The sequence below is a fragment of the Phyllostomus discolor genome, chromosome 5, assembly GCF_004126475.2.
Source record: "Phyllostomus discolor isolate MPI-MPIP mPhyDis1 chromosome 5, mPhyDis1.pri.v3, whole genome shotgun sequence".
Classification (NCBI taxonomy): Eukaryota; Metazoa; Chordata; class Mammalia; order Chiroptera; family Phyllostomidae; genus Phyllostomus; species Phyllostomus discolor.
This window is the reverse complement of record NC_040907.2, coordinates 146,782,649-146,797,261: the sequence shown is the minus strand read 5'-3', so window position 1 is coordinate 146,797,261 and position 14,613 is coordinate 146,782,649. Positions and strand designations below refer to the sequence as shown.

The window sequence follows — 14,613 nt, the reverse complement described above, 5'->3', positions numbered from 1 at the left end:
CACAAAAAAAAAAAGTAACTATGTGAGGTAATGGATATGTTAATGTGATTGTATTAATCATTTTACAAAGTATACTATATCAAATTATCATATTGTATACTTTAAATATGTAATTTTACTTGTCAATTATACCTCAATAAAGCTGGAGTAAAAAACAAAAAGAATGAAACACTGGTATTAAGATAGGTGCTTACCAAGTTCAACTTTCCAATTTTAACAAGCTCCTCTCCATCAATTGTAGTTTCTTTCATATGTATTGTAACGGAGAAAACTGAGTGGGAACGACTAGAAAACAAGATCAAGTTGCGCAGTCATTATAATACAAAATACTATTTGCTTTCTGTAAAAAAATGAAAACAGCCAGGAAAGATCTTAATCCACAAAAGTAAAGAAAAGATAGTATCTGACTGGAGATACCAATAAGATTTTGGAAGACAGAAGGTAGATAAAACAACGATTAGGTTTTTGCTTTCTTGTACCTACTGCCTATCAGAGAATACAACAAGGAGCTATTTAAAACACTCTAAAAGATTTAGGAACCAGAATCCTCAGGCACCTCTGAAAGGTGAATGTGGATAGGATTGGGACAGCTGCTGGTGTGTCTGAGGAGAAGGCTTGTGATCAATCTTCCTATTCATAAGAACTATCTGAAATATGTCATTACCATAAATTCAAATAGCACCAGGCAAGCCATATCTGATTACTCCCTGCCAGTGTCAACTGCTGTAAAAGTACATCGCTCTGCTTGGAGAATGTCATAAGAAACAGGTAAAATTCCCTTCCCTGAACAGCAGAAGTAGTACATAACAATGATTACCAAAATACCATTAGATAATCACTGTTAGATTATAAAGTGTTCCAAAGTATATCTTATGTTGCATACTGACATTTGGCTTTATCTGAAGGATACAAAAATTAGTCACATACAAATGAACAGAAATATGTTCTGAGAAATGTGTTGTTGGGCTACATTTATGCAAACCTCATAGACTGTACTTACTCAAACTAAATGGTATATAGTATAGAACCATAATTCTATGTGCTTTACTTTTATTTGACTAAAAGCACAGTAGGTTTGTTTACATCAGCATTGCTGGAAACACATTAGTAATTTAACTCTACACTGTTGACAACAGTGATATCACCTAGTGATATCATAATCACTAGGTGATAGGAACATTTCAGCTACACTACAATAATAGGAGACCACTGTCATATATACCATCCATCATAACCAAACACTGTTATGTGGCTCACGACTGTAGAGACATCCGAAGACATCTTTCCTTTCTGTATCTTCTGGTGACCAGTGTGTTAATGTCATTAATAGTAGGGAATATGGTAATCTTCTTTTTTGTACTTTTCATGTTACTTGAAAAATTTTATAATAAATACCATTTTTACAAAATTTAAATTATTTAAAATTACTGAAAAAAGGACATGTACAGGAAAAATATAAACTATACATCTAAACCATAACATACATTTCATGTTTTTCTACCAACATTTATCCATTCCTAATCTCAGACTGCAATTAATTGAAATTAAGCATAGACGTCAACTCTGATTTTGGAAAATTTAATTATGTCTTCCTTCTCGTTATCACTTACATTCATAAAAAGTGACATTGCCCTGGCCAGGGTGGCTCAATTGGCTAGAGCATCATGCCAATATGCCAAGGTTGTGGATTTGATCCCTGGTCAGGGCACATATTAGAAGCTACCGATGAATGCATATATAAGTGGAACAACAATCTGGTGTTTCTCTCTCCCTCTCTAAAATAAGTAAATAAAAGGTTTTTTTTTTTAAAAGAGCTATTTATTCCAGTCTACATGTATATAAAAAAAGGAGACCCAAATTATACAAATTTACAAAATAGGAATTTTGTATTTCAGTGTTTTTAGAGAAAAGAAATTTTACCTAGTCTTAAATTCATTCCTCCATTTCATTCTATATAAAAGTTACAAATCAATCACAGAATTGAATTTTCAATGAAAATTTGCATTTATAATGTAAGTTTCAAAAATGGAAAGCTATTATAGGAAAAGTTAAATAAAATTATAAAATCACTCATAATTCCATGATTTTAATTACTTCCATGTTGTTTTTGTTCTTTCTTTAAATGTATATATATATATATATATATTTGTATAAAGTTGCAGTTATAATTGTTATAGAATACTGTACAAATTTTCAATAATAAGGAAGCAAGGAAATAAGAGATCTAGTCCTAACAATATTTTGTAGCTCAGGAAACTGATATACAGATGTTCACTTACTCACCTGAAGTTGTATTTAGTTAACTGTGGAACTGGAACTAAACACAAATACCTAATTTCCAACCCAAAGCTCTATCAATTATACTCTGATGTTTCCTTCAAAGACCAAGAGGGAGAAAGTTACTTCTAACTTGGTAAACTGCATTTTTAGAGTCTGGGATTCACCCTATAGACGGTGCTATCAAGTATGCCCCCTTCCCCCTTGGAAGTCAGTGTTAGTGATTATCTATTCTCCTACATTAAAATGAAGCTATTTGAGAAAACAAATGTTGTACAAATTAAATATAAACAGTTTTGTTAATCATACCAAAATAAAGTTAAAGAAATAAAATAAAGTCATTTGACTTTCTCCTAATCCTTACTTAAACTGAGGGTTTTCAAATTGCTTTTTAAGTGCATACAGAGACTTCAGAAAAATGCTCAGAATAAACCTTCTTAAGGTTGAGAAGATAAGCCTCAGAGAATTCCATCCCCAAATCAACCACAACAGCTATATTTTAATCTGGGATCCCATGTACAATTTCATTTGAGGTGGAAAAAATCTAACTTAAAAGAAGTTTGATACTTCTGCTTAATAGTTCAACTTGTCTTGGTTCTCCCTTCAGCATTCTTCCAATATTGGTGCTTCCCTATAAACCTCAAACCAATTACTACATGCAACCTAGCATAACACCTAGGTATGTGACTCATATATTTTGACCCACCCCAATTTGATTTCCCCCAAGTTCGTAATTATTCTTAAAAAGAAAATGGAACATGCGGGGACAGTGGCTTTCTTACCTAGAGTATGCATTCATTAATGTTGCTGCAGTTGTCCTTTTTGCTGCTCCCTTCTCCAAAATTTGATAAACTTCATCCTTGTTATGTACTGTAATTTCTTCTAAACCTTTGATTATCACTCCCCTCTGACCAAATATCAAAAAAAGCACCCATTAGATTGGTACACACAGACACACACACACTTCTCAAAGCAACACACATTAAAATTTGCAGACATTCCATTCCCAAAGACTGAAGTTACCTTGTTACGAGGATCATCAAACATCTGTAGTCTCTCAGAAACATCAGAGGATGGATTAAGGAGGTCAAAAAGTTCTTCATTATAGATTTCCAACAAAGACACTTTGACGGAAAATTCAGTACCATTATCAGTAAGTTTCTCAAAAATCTGATGAAGAGTACGTGGAATTATACCAGCCAAAGGATCCTGAAATTGCAATATTAATGAGGGCTAAAATAAAGGTAGAACAGCATTTACTGTGGCAATTAAAACACATATAACAAGGGCCTGCTTTATAGTATATTTAAGTGTAATTACATTAAAACGAGTTTAAAAATATAAGCTAATGTTAGAGAAGCCAAGTCACTTGCAAGTCTATTAAACAGCAATTATTCTCTATACCTTCCACTAATCTTTCATGCCTGCCAGACACTTTGTGACTGAGCATTAAACAAAAACCAGCTGAATCAAGCTACCTATAAAGCCAAGTTCAATAATTCTTTCCAACTGTTCTTATGAGTACATAATATCACCATTTTAATCAGGAAAATAGCCCATTAAAAGTGTATTCCCTAACCTGCCCTGGCTGGTGTGGCTCAGTGGATTGAGGGCTGGCCTGTGAACCAAAGGTCACCAGTGCAATTCCCAGTCAGGGCACATGCCTGGATGATAGGCCAGGTCCCTGTTGGGGGCATGTGAGAGGCAACCACACACTGATGTTCCTCTCCCTCTCTTTCTCCCTCCCTTGCCTTCTTTCTAAAAATAAATAAATAAAATCTTTTTAAAAAGTATATTCCCTAATCTAACATGAAATAGGATTGATTCTCAAATATGTAAGTATCCTTAATAAAATTATTGTAAATCCCTAAATTTTGAAACTGTGCATTAAGCCTATTCTATAATCTCCTACAGTTACAATTCCATAACTTTATTATCCATGCATAAAGTTGATGCCTCAACTATGTAACCTTTAGGAAAAAAGGACCTACCTAAATGTTAATAACACTTAAATGTTAATAATGACTAATTGACTTAGTCACTAAATTCAGTGAAACACTTGGTGAAAACTTTTGTGAAATGTACTATTTGTTCCCTACTATGTTCAACAATGCAGTGGCCTTAATTTCTTGCACGCTCATGGTAATCATACCAACCATGATACTGCCCCTTGCTACGTTAACTTTGAGATTCATTCCCTCCTTGCAAAGTCTTCCCCTCTAAACCCCACTCACATTCCATTTCTCCACAATATTCTTCTCCACCTATTCTGTCCCAGACAGACCCCTCTCTTATCACTTAACTGTACCATATGGACTGGCCCAGTCTCTCCCAATGGGACTATATATTTCTTAAACAGAAGGCATATCATATATACTAATTTTACTATAGTAGTAGTTCATCATAAATTCCTGCTGTTATTAACATGGGTACTCTTCTCTATTTCAAGACAAAGTCCTTCAGCCAAGTTTTATTCAGTTAAATTTCAGCTACTTCAGAGACAAAAGTGTGTTATAATCAACAAATACCTCCTCCCAAGTATATTCTTCATTAGGTGACCTTTCACCTTCCATTGTAAAGGTTTTTCCAGTGCCAGTTTGGCCATATCTGTCAGGATTAACAAAAATGTTGAATAAGAAACGAACACATACATTATTAAAACTTTTCATCAATTTGAAAAATAATCCACTCACGCAAAAATAGTGCAGTTATAGCCCATAATAACTTCATCCAGAATTGGACAAACAACACTTCGATAAACGTCTATTTGTTTAGTAGATGCTCCAAAAACCTATCAAAAAAAAAAAAAAATCAAAGCATTTTTTTCAAGAAAAACATTTTAAAAATTACCCACTTTAATAATTTTATTTTTAATATATTAACTCATTCAGCCCTGACTGGTTGGCTTGGTTGGTTGGGTGTCATCCCACAAAGTGCAAAGTGTCCAGTTCGATTCCCCAGTCAGGGCACATGCCTGGGTTGCAGGTTAGGTCCCCAGTGGGGGCACAAACACGAAGCAACCAATTAATGTTTCTCTCTCACTCAGATGTTTCGCTCCCTCTTTCTCCCTCCCTTCCCCTCTCTCTAAAAATAAATAATTTTTTTTAAATTAACTCATTCAGCCCTCTAGAAACCATGGACAATTCAGAGTCAACTGAAATTTGTCACTGTACACTAGAACCTAGAGGAAGTATGTATACTAGGATACCTTTGCATTAGTGAGTAACAGAGAAGTAACAGCATTTTAAGAAGTAAGTACCATATCAAAAGTATATGTTTTCCTTGAGCTCTTGTCGGCCAATCCTCCAGTTCGTACACTAACTTCTTTTCGTACATGATCACATTCTACTACAGAATGGGCGCATGCTTTCCGCTCTGCCAAATTAAATGGTCTATAAAAAGAAATACATGATGTTATTCAATACATACTTATGACATTACTGATGACATTACCTGAGACAAAAATAATGCGACATTTTGCCTGCACTATTAGAGATAGGGACTAAATGATACTGCTTTTTAAGTGTTTCAATACCAAGAAATATTACTAGTTTTTTGAATTTTCAAGGATATGTAAAACATTACAATTCTGACAATTTCTTGGAGTAGATGCTAACAGAATTAACTTGCAAAAGATGCCAAACTTATTTTTCAGAATTCTATTTCCATGTTCTTGGAATCTTACCATGTTAGTTTATGATATAGGAGAAAGAATATGCCAAATTTGTGCTCAAAATATGAACCTGCCAGTGGATAAGTGGAACAGAATAAAAAAGATACAAATAATGACAAATATGTAGAATACTTACTATGTCTCAGGTAATCACTATTCTAAGTGCTTTGTATGTGTTAACTCAGTTTGTCCTCACAGCACTGTGAGGTCTAGTAGCAAACAGTGACAAAACAGGATTATACAAGAGGTGATGTTTAGAAAGAGTATGCAAAGGATACTGTTGGGAACATACAGTAAAGATTTAATGTGGTCCTGATTGGAACAGAGTCTGGTGGAGGAGGCATGAGTAATGTCAAAGAATTCCTGAGGAACTAATCCTGTAAGCTAAATTCCTCCATAGGCATTTCAGTACAGCGAGGACTCTCATCCAGTGTGAGTGCTAGTGTGGCACTTTGTGACTGTGTCCTCATTTTAAAATGGGGCTAGTAATGTTGCCAGTCATTATAGTACCAACCAACCGGCAATGTAGGGAAAGAAATCCTGTTTAGCTTACTGTTTTCCCAGTGCCTGCTACTATGCTTAGCGTCCAGTAGGCACTCAAATATCTGTCAAACTACACAGCTTAACAAATGTCACCCTAAGGGGAATGATGGGAAAGCTTTAAAAACAAAAAACAAAAAACCATGGTCCACAAAGTGGCATCCATAGGTTTATTTATATACAGTACTTAACATACATCTGAGCCAAAAGGAGAGATATACTCCTGACCGGAGTTCATTTTTCCCAAAGAATACCAAATATTAAGGAAGGATGTGCCAAATAAGAAATTATCTCTCTCCTCATCACTAGACAAACTGAGTTGCTATTTACTTTAAGAAGAACACCTCAACTTACTCTGACATACCCCACTGCCCAGCACATTTTTGACTGGTCAGAAGATTAAATTTGTAGTCCAAGGAAATATAACTCAGCAACTCTCAGGTAATATCTGGTAATGCTGTCATCTGCCAAATGTACTGAAATGTAAACAATGCACATAATTGACAGCATGCATTATTAAAAGTTCAACAAAACTAAGTAAAAACCAACTTATACTAAGGAAGGCCAAGAATATAAAGTAGAGTGCCCTGCCTGGTGTGTCTCAGTGAATTGCATGCCAACCTACAAAGCAAGGGGTCAATGGCTCGATTCCCCATCAGGGCACAAGCCTGGGTTACAAGCCAGGTCCTCCCAGTTGGGGGTGTGCGAGAGGCAAACACACACTGATGTTTTTCTCCCTCTCTTTGTCCTTCCCTTCCCCAGTCTAAAAATAAATACACAAAAAAATCTTTAAAAGAAAATTGCAAGGTTTCTATTGATGACACTAACAAACCCATCAATTTCTTGGTTTTACTAGAGTTATGTTCAAATTCAAACAACCAAAATGGTGAGGGAGGGAAGATTGTAGATTGTTTCAAAAAGTCCTTAAGCCCTGGCCAAATAGCTCAATTGGTTAGAACACTGTCCTGATAGCCAAGGTTGTGAGTTGGATCTCAGGTCAAGACACATATATGAAGTAACCAATAAATGCACATGTAAGTGGAACAACAAACCAACATCTCTCTCACATAAACAAATTTTAAAAATTTAAAAAGTCCTTAGGTCAGACAAAGACAAATATCATGATTTTACCTACATGTGGAATCTAAAAAACAAAATAAACGAACAAACAGAACAGATTCCAACTAACTCACAGAGAACAAACTCATGGTTGCCAGAGGGAAGGGAAATTGGGGCACTGTGTGAAAAAGGTGAAGGGATTAATAAGTACAAACTGGCTGTTATAAAATAGTCATGGAGATGTAGAGATCAGCATAGTAAATATATGTCAATAATATTATAATAACTATGTATAGGTATAAGTCATAAATGACTTATGGAGGGGATGCTTCGTAAGTTATATAAATGTCTTACCACTATGCTGTACACCTAAAACTAGTATAATACTAAATGTCAACTGTAACTGAAATTTTTTTTGAAAAGAGGGGGAAGAAAGTCCTGTCCTATGCTAAATTATTCATTCATCCCATAAACATTCATCAAACACATATAATGCGACAGACACTTTTCTAGGCACTTGGAATATAGCAGGGATCATAACCAAGTATCAGGAAAAAAATCCAAAACATCCAAGTTCTCACTCTCAGGGAGTTTTTATCCTAATGTGTGTGTGTAGGGGGATCAGGAAGAGATGACAATAAAACAAACAAGTAAATATATTTGGTGCTGATAAATTCGAAATGAAAATAGCAGACCAGGGGATAGGAAGTGATGAATGGGGAAATTGGGCGGTTGCTATTGTTATTTTAGAGTGACCAGGGAAGGTTTCTCTGATAAAAGTGATATTTAAGCAAAATAAGTGAGAGAGCCAGCCATGTAACTATTCCAGTAGAAAAAGCTTTCCAGGCAGAGAAAGAAATTGCAAAGGCCCCAAAGTAGAGTATGGTACATGTGTTTTGTTTAGTTTTTTAATCCTCACCCGAGGATATATTTATTGATTTCAAATAAAGAAGAAGGGGATGGTGAGAGAAAATAGAAATGAGAAACAGCGATCAGTTGCCTCTTTTATGCCCTTCGATGGAGATCAAACCAGAAACCTAGGTATGTGCTCTGACCTCAGATCAAACTGGAGACCTTTTGTGTACGGACCACACTCCAACCAAGGGAGTCAACCCACCTGGGTGGTAGATGTGTTTTTAAAATGTGTGTGTGTGAAGGGGGAGGACAGGGCAGGGGAGTTAGGCAGGAAATCAGAAAGATAGCTAGTAGCTATATCATGTAGGGGTTTATAATATCTTTCAACCTGTGGGACAAATCTAGCCTTTGTCTTGTCAAAGAATAAATTGACAATTTTAAAGGTTATTTAAAAATATATATAGATATATTTTATATATCTATATATATCAGCCCTGACTGGTATGGCTCAATGGGTTGGGTGTCATCCTGCATTCCTGGATTCCAGGTCAGGGAACATCCAGGGTTGGGAGCGTGAGAGGTAACTGACTGATGCTTCTCTCGCACATCAGTAGATAAATAAAAAAAAAAAAATTCAGATACTGGGTGTCTGAAGGTGGTAGAAGCAGTACACTGGCAGATTCATTCCACCATTTAAAACCTCAAACATTGGGTCACACAATGTCTTACTGATTTCAAGTAAAAGATGTCCAGCAAATCAGCAAGCACACACAACATAGCCCAGGGAAGAACTGTGCAGCAGTTTTGATTAGAAGCCTCCAGTGAAAGAATAAAGGTTTCAACAGCACCATGGACCTCATGTCCTACTATGAGGAATATGCCAGGAATAATGCTTTGCTGATAAGATACCAACTTCAGAAAACCTTTCAAGGTTAAAAAACACTTGGATCAGTTGGTTAAATCAGTAAACAAAAGGTTGTAGTTTGATTTCCAGTCAGGGCACATGCCTAGGTTGTGGGTTCCATCCCTGGTCCGGGCACATAGGTGAGGAAACCCATCAATACCTCTCTCTTTCCCTCTCTATAATAGCAACGAAAACAAAATGTCCTTAGGTGAGAATTATTAAAAACAACAACAAAAAAACTTGCATCATAGTATAGTGAAATAGTGAGATAGTCTCTTTTCAACAAAGTAAATTATAAGCAGCTCCTCAAAGAGATTTACCTTCAGCTTATTTGTAACCACTACTAATAACTAAAATGTCCTTAACTTGGAAAAATGACTCTGAAGTCTTTATTTTCCAAGTTGTCCTTTCTCTATAATATCCTCTGCTGATTTAATACAGATTCACAATTTTGTTTTCTATTTGGTAACTGGCATCATATGGGGTTACTGTTTAACGGAGGTTGATCTGGGTCATTAAAAAAATAATTATATACTTTAAAATATATGAGTAATTCAGATATGTTAATACCTACATTGCCTAAGCACCTGTTTAAATTAAAATGTCAAAAAAAAATAACAAATCCTAAAACCTCTGTATTATGTTCTTCATAGGGTTTGTGCCAACCTGTAGCAGGGGTGTCCAACCTGCAGCCCATGGGTCATGCGTGGCTCAGGATGCCCATGAATGCAGCCCAACACAAAACCGCAAATTTACTTAACACATTATGAGATTTTTTGTGTGTGATTACATGTTGCAATTATTTTATGTGTGGCCCAAGACAACTCTTCTTCCAGTGTGGCCCAGAGGTGCCAGAAGGTCGGACACCCCAGCTGTAGAGTATACAAAAGGGAGGGGTGTTTTGTGTATATGTGTGTCTTTGTATCAAAGCAATATCCTGATTAAAACATTTCAGTTTCTCAGTTCCAGTTATACCTTTATCTTGAGCTATGTACCGGTAGAATAAAAACTTCTCTTCATATGTTACTGTACAAGAAAAGAACATCCTAAAGACTGTATTCAATGTAATCAAGTAATGAAGTCAGGCTATAATAAACTGTGAGAATTAAAAATTTAAAACTGGAAAAAAAATTAGCCCTGGCCAAGTTGGTTAGAGTGCTGTCCCCATATGCTAAGGTTGTGGGTTGGATCCCTGGTGAAGATACACAAAAGAATCAACCAATGAATAATAAACAACAAATCAATGTTTCTCTCTTTTTTTCTCTCTCCCTCCATCCTTCCCTTCTTTCTTCTCTCTTTCTAAAGTCAATTTTTAAAAAATTTTTAACTGAAAAAGAAAAAGGGTAGGAGGTGACAGAGACCATATGTAGTCTGAAAAGCCTAAAATATTTACTATCTAGGCCCTTCACAGCAAAGATATGATCACCCTGAGAACCTCTTAAGTTGTTTATTTACTAATGATAGAACATATTTGCATTACAAAGACTATTTGAAAACAAAACCACACAAACAAAAAAGCCTGGCTAATCTGAAAAAACTTCTCTTTATACCACACAACCTAAGCACTTTTCAGTAGTGATAAAATAAAAGCCCTGGTTGTATGGTTCAGTGAATTGAGTGCCTGCCTGTAAACCAAAAGCTCGCCAGTTCAATTCCCAGTCAGGGCACATGCCTGGGTTGCTGGCCAGGTCCCCAGTGGAGACATGACTGGGGACAAGCAATGTTTCTCTCCCTTTCTTTCTCCCTCCCTTCTCCTCTCTAAAAATAAATAAATAAAAATTTTTTAAGTAAAAAATTCCTTCTAAGCTTAAGCGTGAAATTTATGGAGGTAATAAACATGAAGTTCAGGGTAATATTTAACTGTTGGGGTTGGGGAGAAGGTTGGGAAATAGGGAGGAAACACTGGGGCTCCAGGTATAATGACTGTTCTGTTTCTAATCTGGGTGATGTATGTACAGATGTCTGTTACATGGTTCTTTATAACTTTTTATGGGCCTGACATATTTTGTCAAAAAAAAAAGAAAGAAAGAAAGAAAATAAAACCACACAAGAATGTAATAATGTAATACTGCCTAGGTTTATTAACTGATCAAAATAATCTAAGAATTTGCATTTGTAAAACTTGATTTTTAAAAAGATTTTATTTATTTATTTTTAGAGAGGGAAGGGAGGGAAGGAGAGAGAGAGAGAAACATCAGTGTGCGGTTGGTGGAGGTCATGGCTAACCTGGCTGGGAATCGAACCTGTGACACTTTGGTTCGCACCCCACGCTCAATCCACTGAGCTATGCCAGCCAGGCCTAAACTGTTGATTTTTTAAAAACCTTCAAGTAAGCAATTATTAACAGAAGCCCTAGAATGCAACTGGTAATTAGCTAGATATAAGGTTACCTGTCTAATTTCCTCTCTGGCACCTAATTTAAAAAGCTAGCTATTACCTTTGATATGTACGATTAAGTCACCAAAACCGATTAAACAATAACCTAGAAAAGTTCATTGGCACATTTTTAAAATGATATTTTAATCTTAGAATATTTTTGGATTTACAGAAAATCTGCTGGTAGTTGGTAGTTTTTAAAACAACAGCAACAAAGAGACACACAAAACACACATTCACCAGAAAACTGTGGAAGGCCTCTAAAAAGCTAAATAAATCAATCTCTAATTAAGCAACAGTTTGAACAACAAGTATGTTCTTCCTGTACCAGCTAGTTTTAAAACTGAGAAGTTATTTGGAAATCCATCAGGGGAGAATTGAACACCTCCACCCACCGGGAAAAAGCTGTCTCCTTTGGCATAGGAGAGACTAAGTTGTAGCACAACCAGATGTCTATGTTGGCTTAGGTGGTCTCTCTGATCTTTTAAAGTCACTGTATTATAACTTAATTTTTAAACCTTACATACATTGATGTTTATTTACTTCTAGTAGGAATTAAGAAAACATTGCATCTAGAATAAACAGATGATCGATTACGTTTGTAGGGGTGGAGAGGATGGCAATCACAATGTAAGTGCCAAAACATCTGGAAAGTGGGTACGCAGTCTTATTTTCCAAACCAGCTAACTGCAAGGAGTGGCATATAGAAGCAACACCTAAATCATTGTTGAATTACTTTCAAAACAGGATGCATTTTTCACTAAAGAACAGTGATCACATTCTCCATCTGAATATAGCAGTTTAAACTATAACCTCTGACACAAATCTCTGAGGGCACCAAAGTTTTGCAACCCCAAAATACACCTTTTGGGATTTTGATTTTAGGCTAGTTGTTAAGAAACAAATGACACAGAAACTTTGACCCTCCTCCTTACCTGCTCAAACGAATTCAGATACAAAAATATGCTTAAACGAAGGGAGCATCACCTTAGCACCATAATATACAACTATTATAAATGTGGCAGAGAGAAATCCAGCAAAGCCTGTTTTTTAACTTCCTTTTGTGTACCATTGTTTGTGGGTGGTTTAGCAAGAATTTGCTTTTTCCAAACCTGTAAATTTCCTACTTTCTTTGAAACCCCAGACCCCTGCCCCATTTCTCCTTTGTCCAAAACAGTGTATCAAACCGTAAATGCCCAATGCGTATTGAGGTCTCATGTTCTTATGGCACCTCTGAATGTACATCCATAATAAATTGTGGACATTTTCTCTTGCTTATCTGCCTCACATTAATTTATTAGCCCAGTTAAAAGAATTTAGAAGGTGGAAGAAAAAATTATTTTTTGCGCCCCCCACACATCCCTTTTTATAAAAGAAACAAACACTAATTTACTCCTCACAGGAACATGGGGTAATTTCATCCAATAGACTGCGGGGGACTATGAAACAGAAAGATTTGGTCCCCTTAGAAATTAAAATTCCTCTCCGACCGCGAAGGAGGGAGCACAGCAGCAAAGAAGGGCTCTTTGAATCCCACCATCCTCGCCCTACCTGCATCTCACCACCACCTGGATGTTCTTCCCCTTCTCCTCTTTCTTCTTCGAGGAGGAATTCGGCTGGGACGCCATGACGGAACCCTCCGACAAAACAAAGCCTGGTACTGGGACGACCTCCTCCCCTGCCGGGTACCGGCTTGGAGAGGGACACCAACGAAAGCAGCTCCGAGTCCCCGCTCTCCACTAGGGAGGGGCTCTGACTGGACGCGTCTTCCGTCCCGCACCGGCGGAGCCGTCAAATTACGAACCTCGCCTCCACCGGACGCCCAGAAACGGAACAACGTCTCGGCGCCTCAATTTGAAAAACGAGCCCTGTAGCCTGGCCAATTGCCGCGCGGGCACGCAAGGCACGATGGGACGCGGAGTATTTCCAGAGCCCCGCCCTTGGGGCGTAGCCTGCGGGCAAGTAAAAAGCCGATACGTAGGTGCTCCACTAGAACTTGTAGTTCATTGGGAGACACGCAGGCGTAAACAGTGAAACAGTGTCGTACTTCAACGCGGTATTTCTTAAATTACTTAACGTCCCTAAACTAAAAGTGTCCTCACAATGAAAGTAATAGCAACCGTTTCAGAGGGCTTTTGTGAGAATGAGCTAGTGCGGGTAAAATAGGTTAGAACATACAGTTAAGTGCTCAGGAAGACTGGCCATGATTATAATTATTATTGAAGAATTGTAAGAGGAAGCACAGAGGATAGAGATCCGAAGCGAGTCCCTATCTCGGAGGAAGCTTCCCGTCTAGTCTGGAAAAATAATTCGGCAATGTTAAGAGGTAAGACTACGACGGGTACCAACTCGTGATGAAAGAGACACTGCATGTCATTTTTAGGACTCTGAATGTATCCTTTAACTGTAGTCGCCATTGCCAAGTGATTCCAAGCATGAAATGAAGATTAGACGCCCATTGGGATGTTTTTGCAGTAACTGATGCAGGATCAGGGGGTGCTTCCCTTCAAGTATCTGCCACAACGTCCAGTGGGCGTCTAGAGGAAGTTGCGAAAACGTCCGCCAGGGTCACCCTGCAAATCCCAGCAGGCAGCACTCTCTGGGTCCCGCCCACGCTCAGTGACTCCGGTTTTCCGTAGGCGTCTTAGGGGCTTGTTGGCAATGCTGGGATTCCTTCCACCTTTTTCGTTGTGTATACCAGCCTAGGGAAATACTGAATTATGGGCCTTTGCCATAGTCAGCTCGGGAAGCTGCGCTTTTGGGCTACCTTTACCCCACAGCAGTCTAGGCGTCATTTTAGCTTCCTAATGACCAGATGGAGTGGAAAGCTCCTTATTCCCCCAAGAAAGCATCTACGTCTAAAACCTCCATCGCTGGTCAATGGAGATTCTGCAAAGTCAGATACCTACTGACATCTCTTAGAAGGCTC

At 37.4% G+C, this 14,613-nt stretch overlaps 1 protein-coding gene across 2 annotated transcripts in view; it reads right to left on the bottom strand.

Annotated features, from left to right (window-relative positions):
- Window positions 1-13,571, bottom strand: part of KIF11 (kinesin family member 11) — a 52,364-nt gene extending 38,793 nt beyond the window's left edge. Inside the window, exons 1-7 of one of the 2 annotated variants that reach the window (XM_028512319.2) lie at window positions 13,236-13,571; window positions 5,537-5,669; window positions 4,971-5,068; window positions 4,806-4,884; window positions 3,301-3,486; window positions 3,060-3,184; window positions 195-285 (exon numbers count right to left, since the gene is read on the bottom strand). In XM_028512319.2, coding sequence (XP_028368120.1) covers window positions 195-285; window positions 3,060-3,184; window positions 3,301-3,486; window positions 4,806-4,884; window positions 4,971-5,068; window positions 5,537-5,669; window positions 13,236-13,312 — 789 coding nt within the window. In that variant the 5' untranslated portion in view covers window positions 13,313-13,571. The remainder of the gene's footprint in view (window positions 1-194; window positions 286-3,059; window positions 3,185-3,300; window positions 3,487-4,805; window positions 4,885-4,970; window positions 5,069-5,536; window positions 5,670-13,235) is intronic. The other variant, XM_036026999.1, reaches the window with a different exon arrangement.
- Window positions 13,572-14,613: the final 1,042 nt, after the last annotated feature.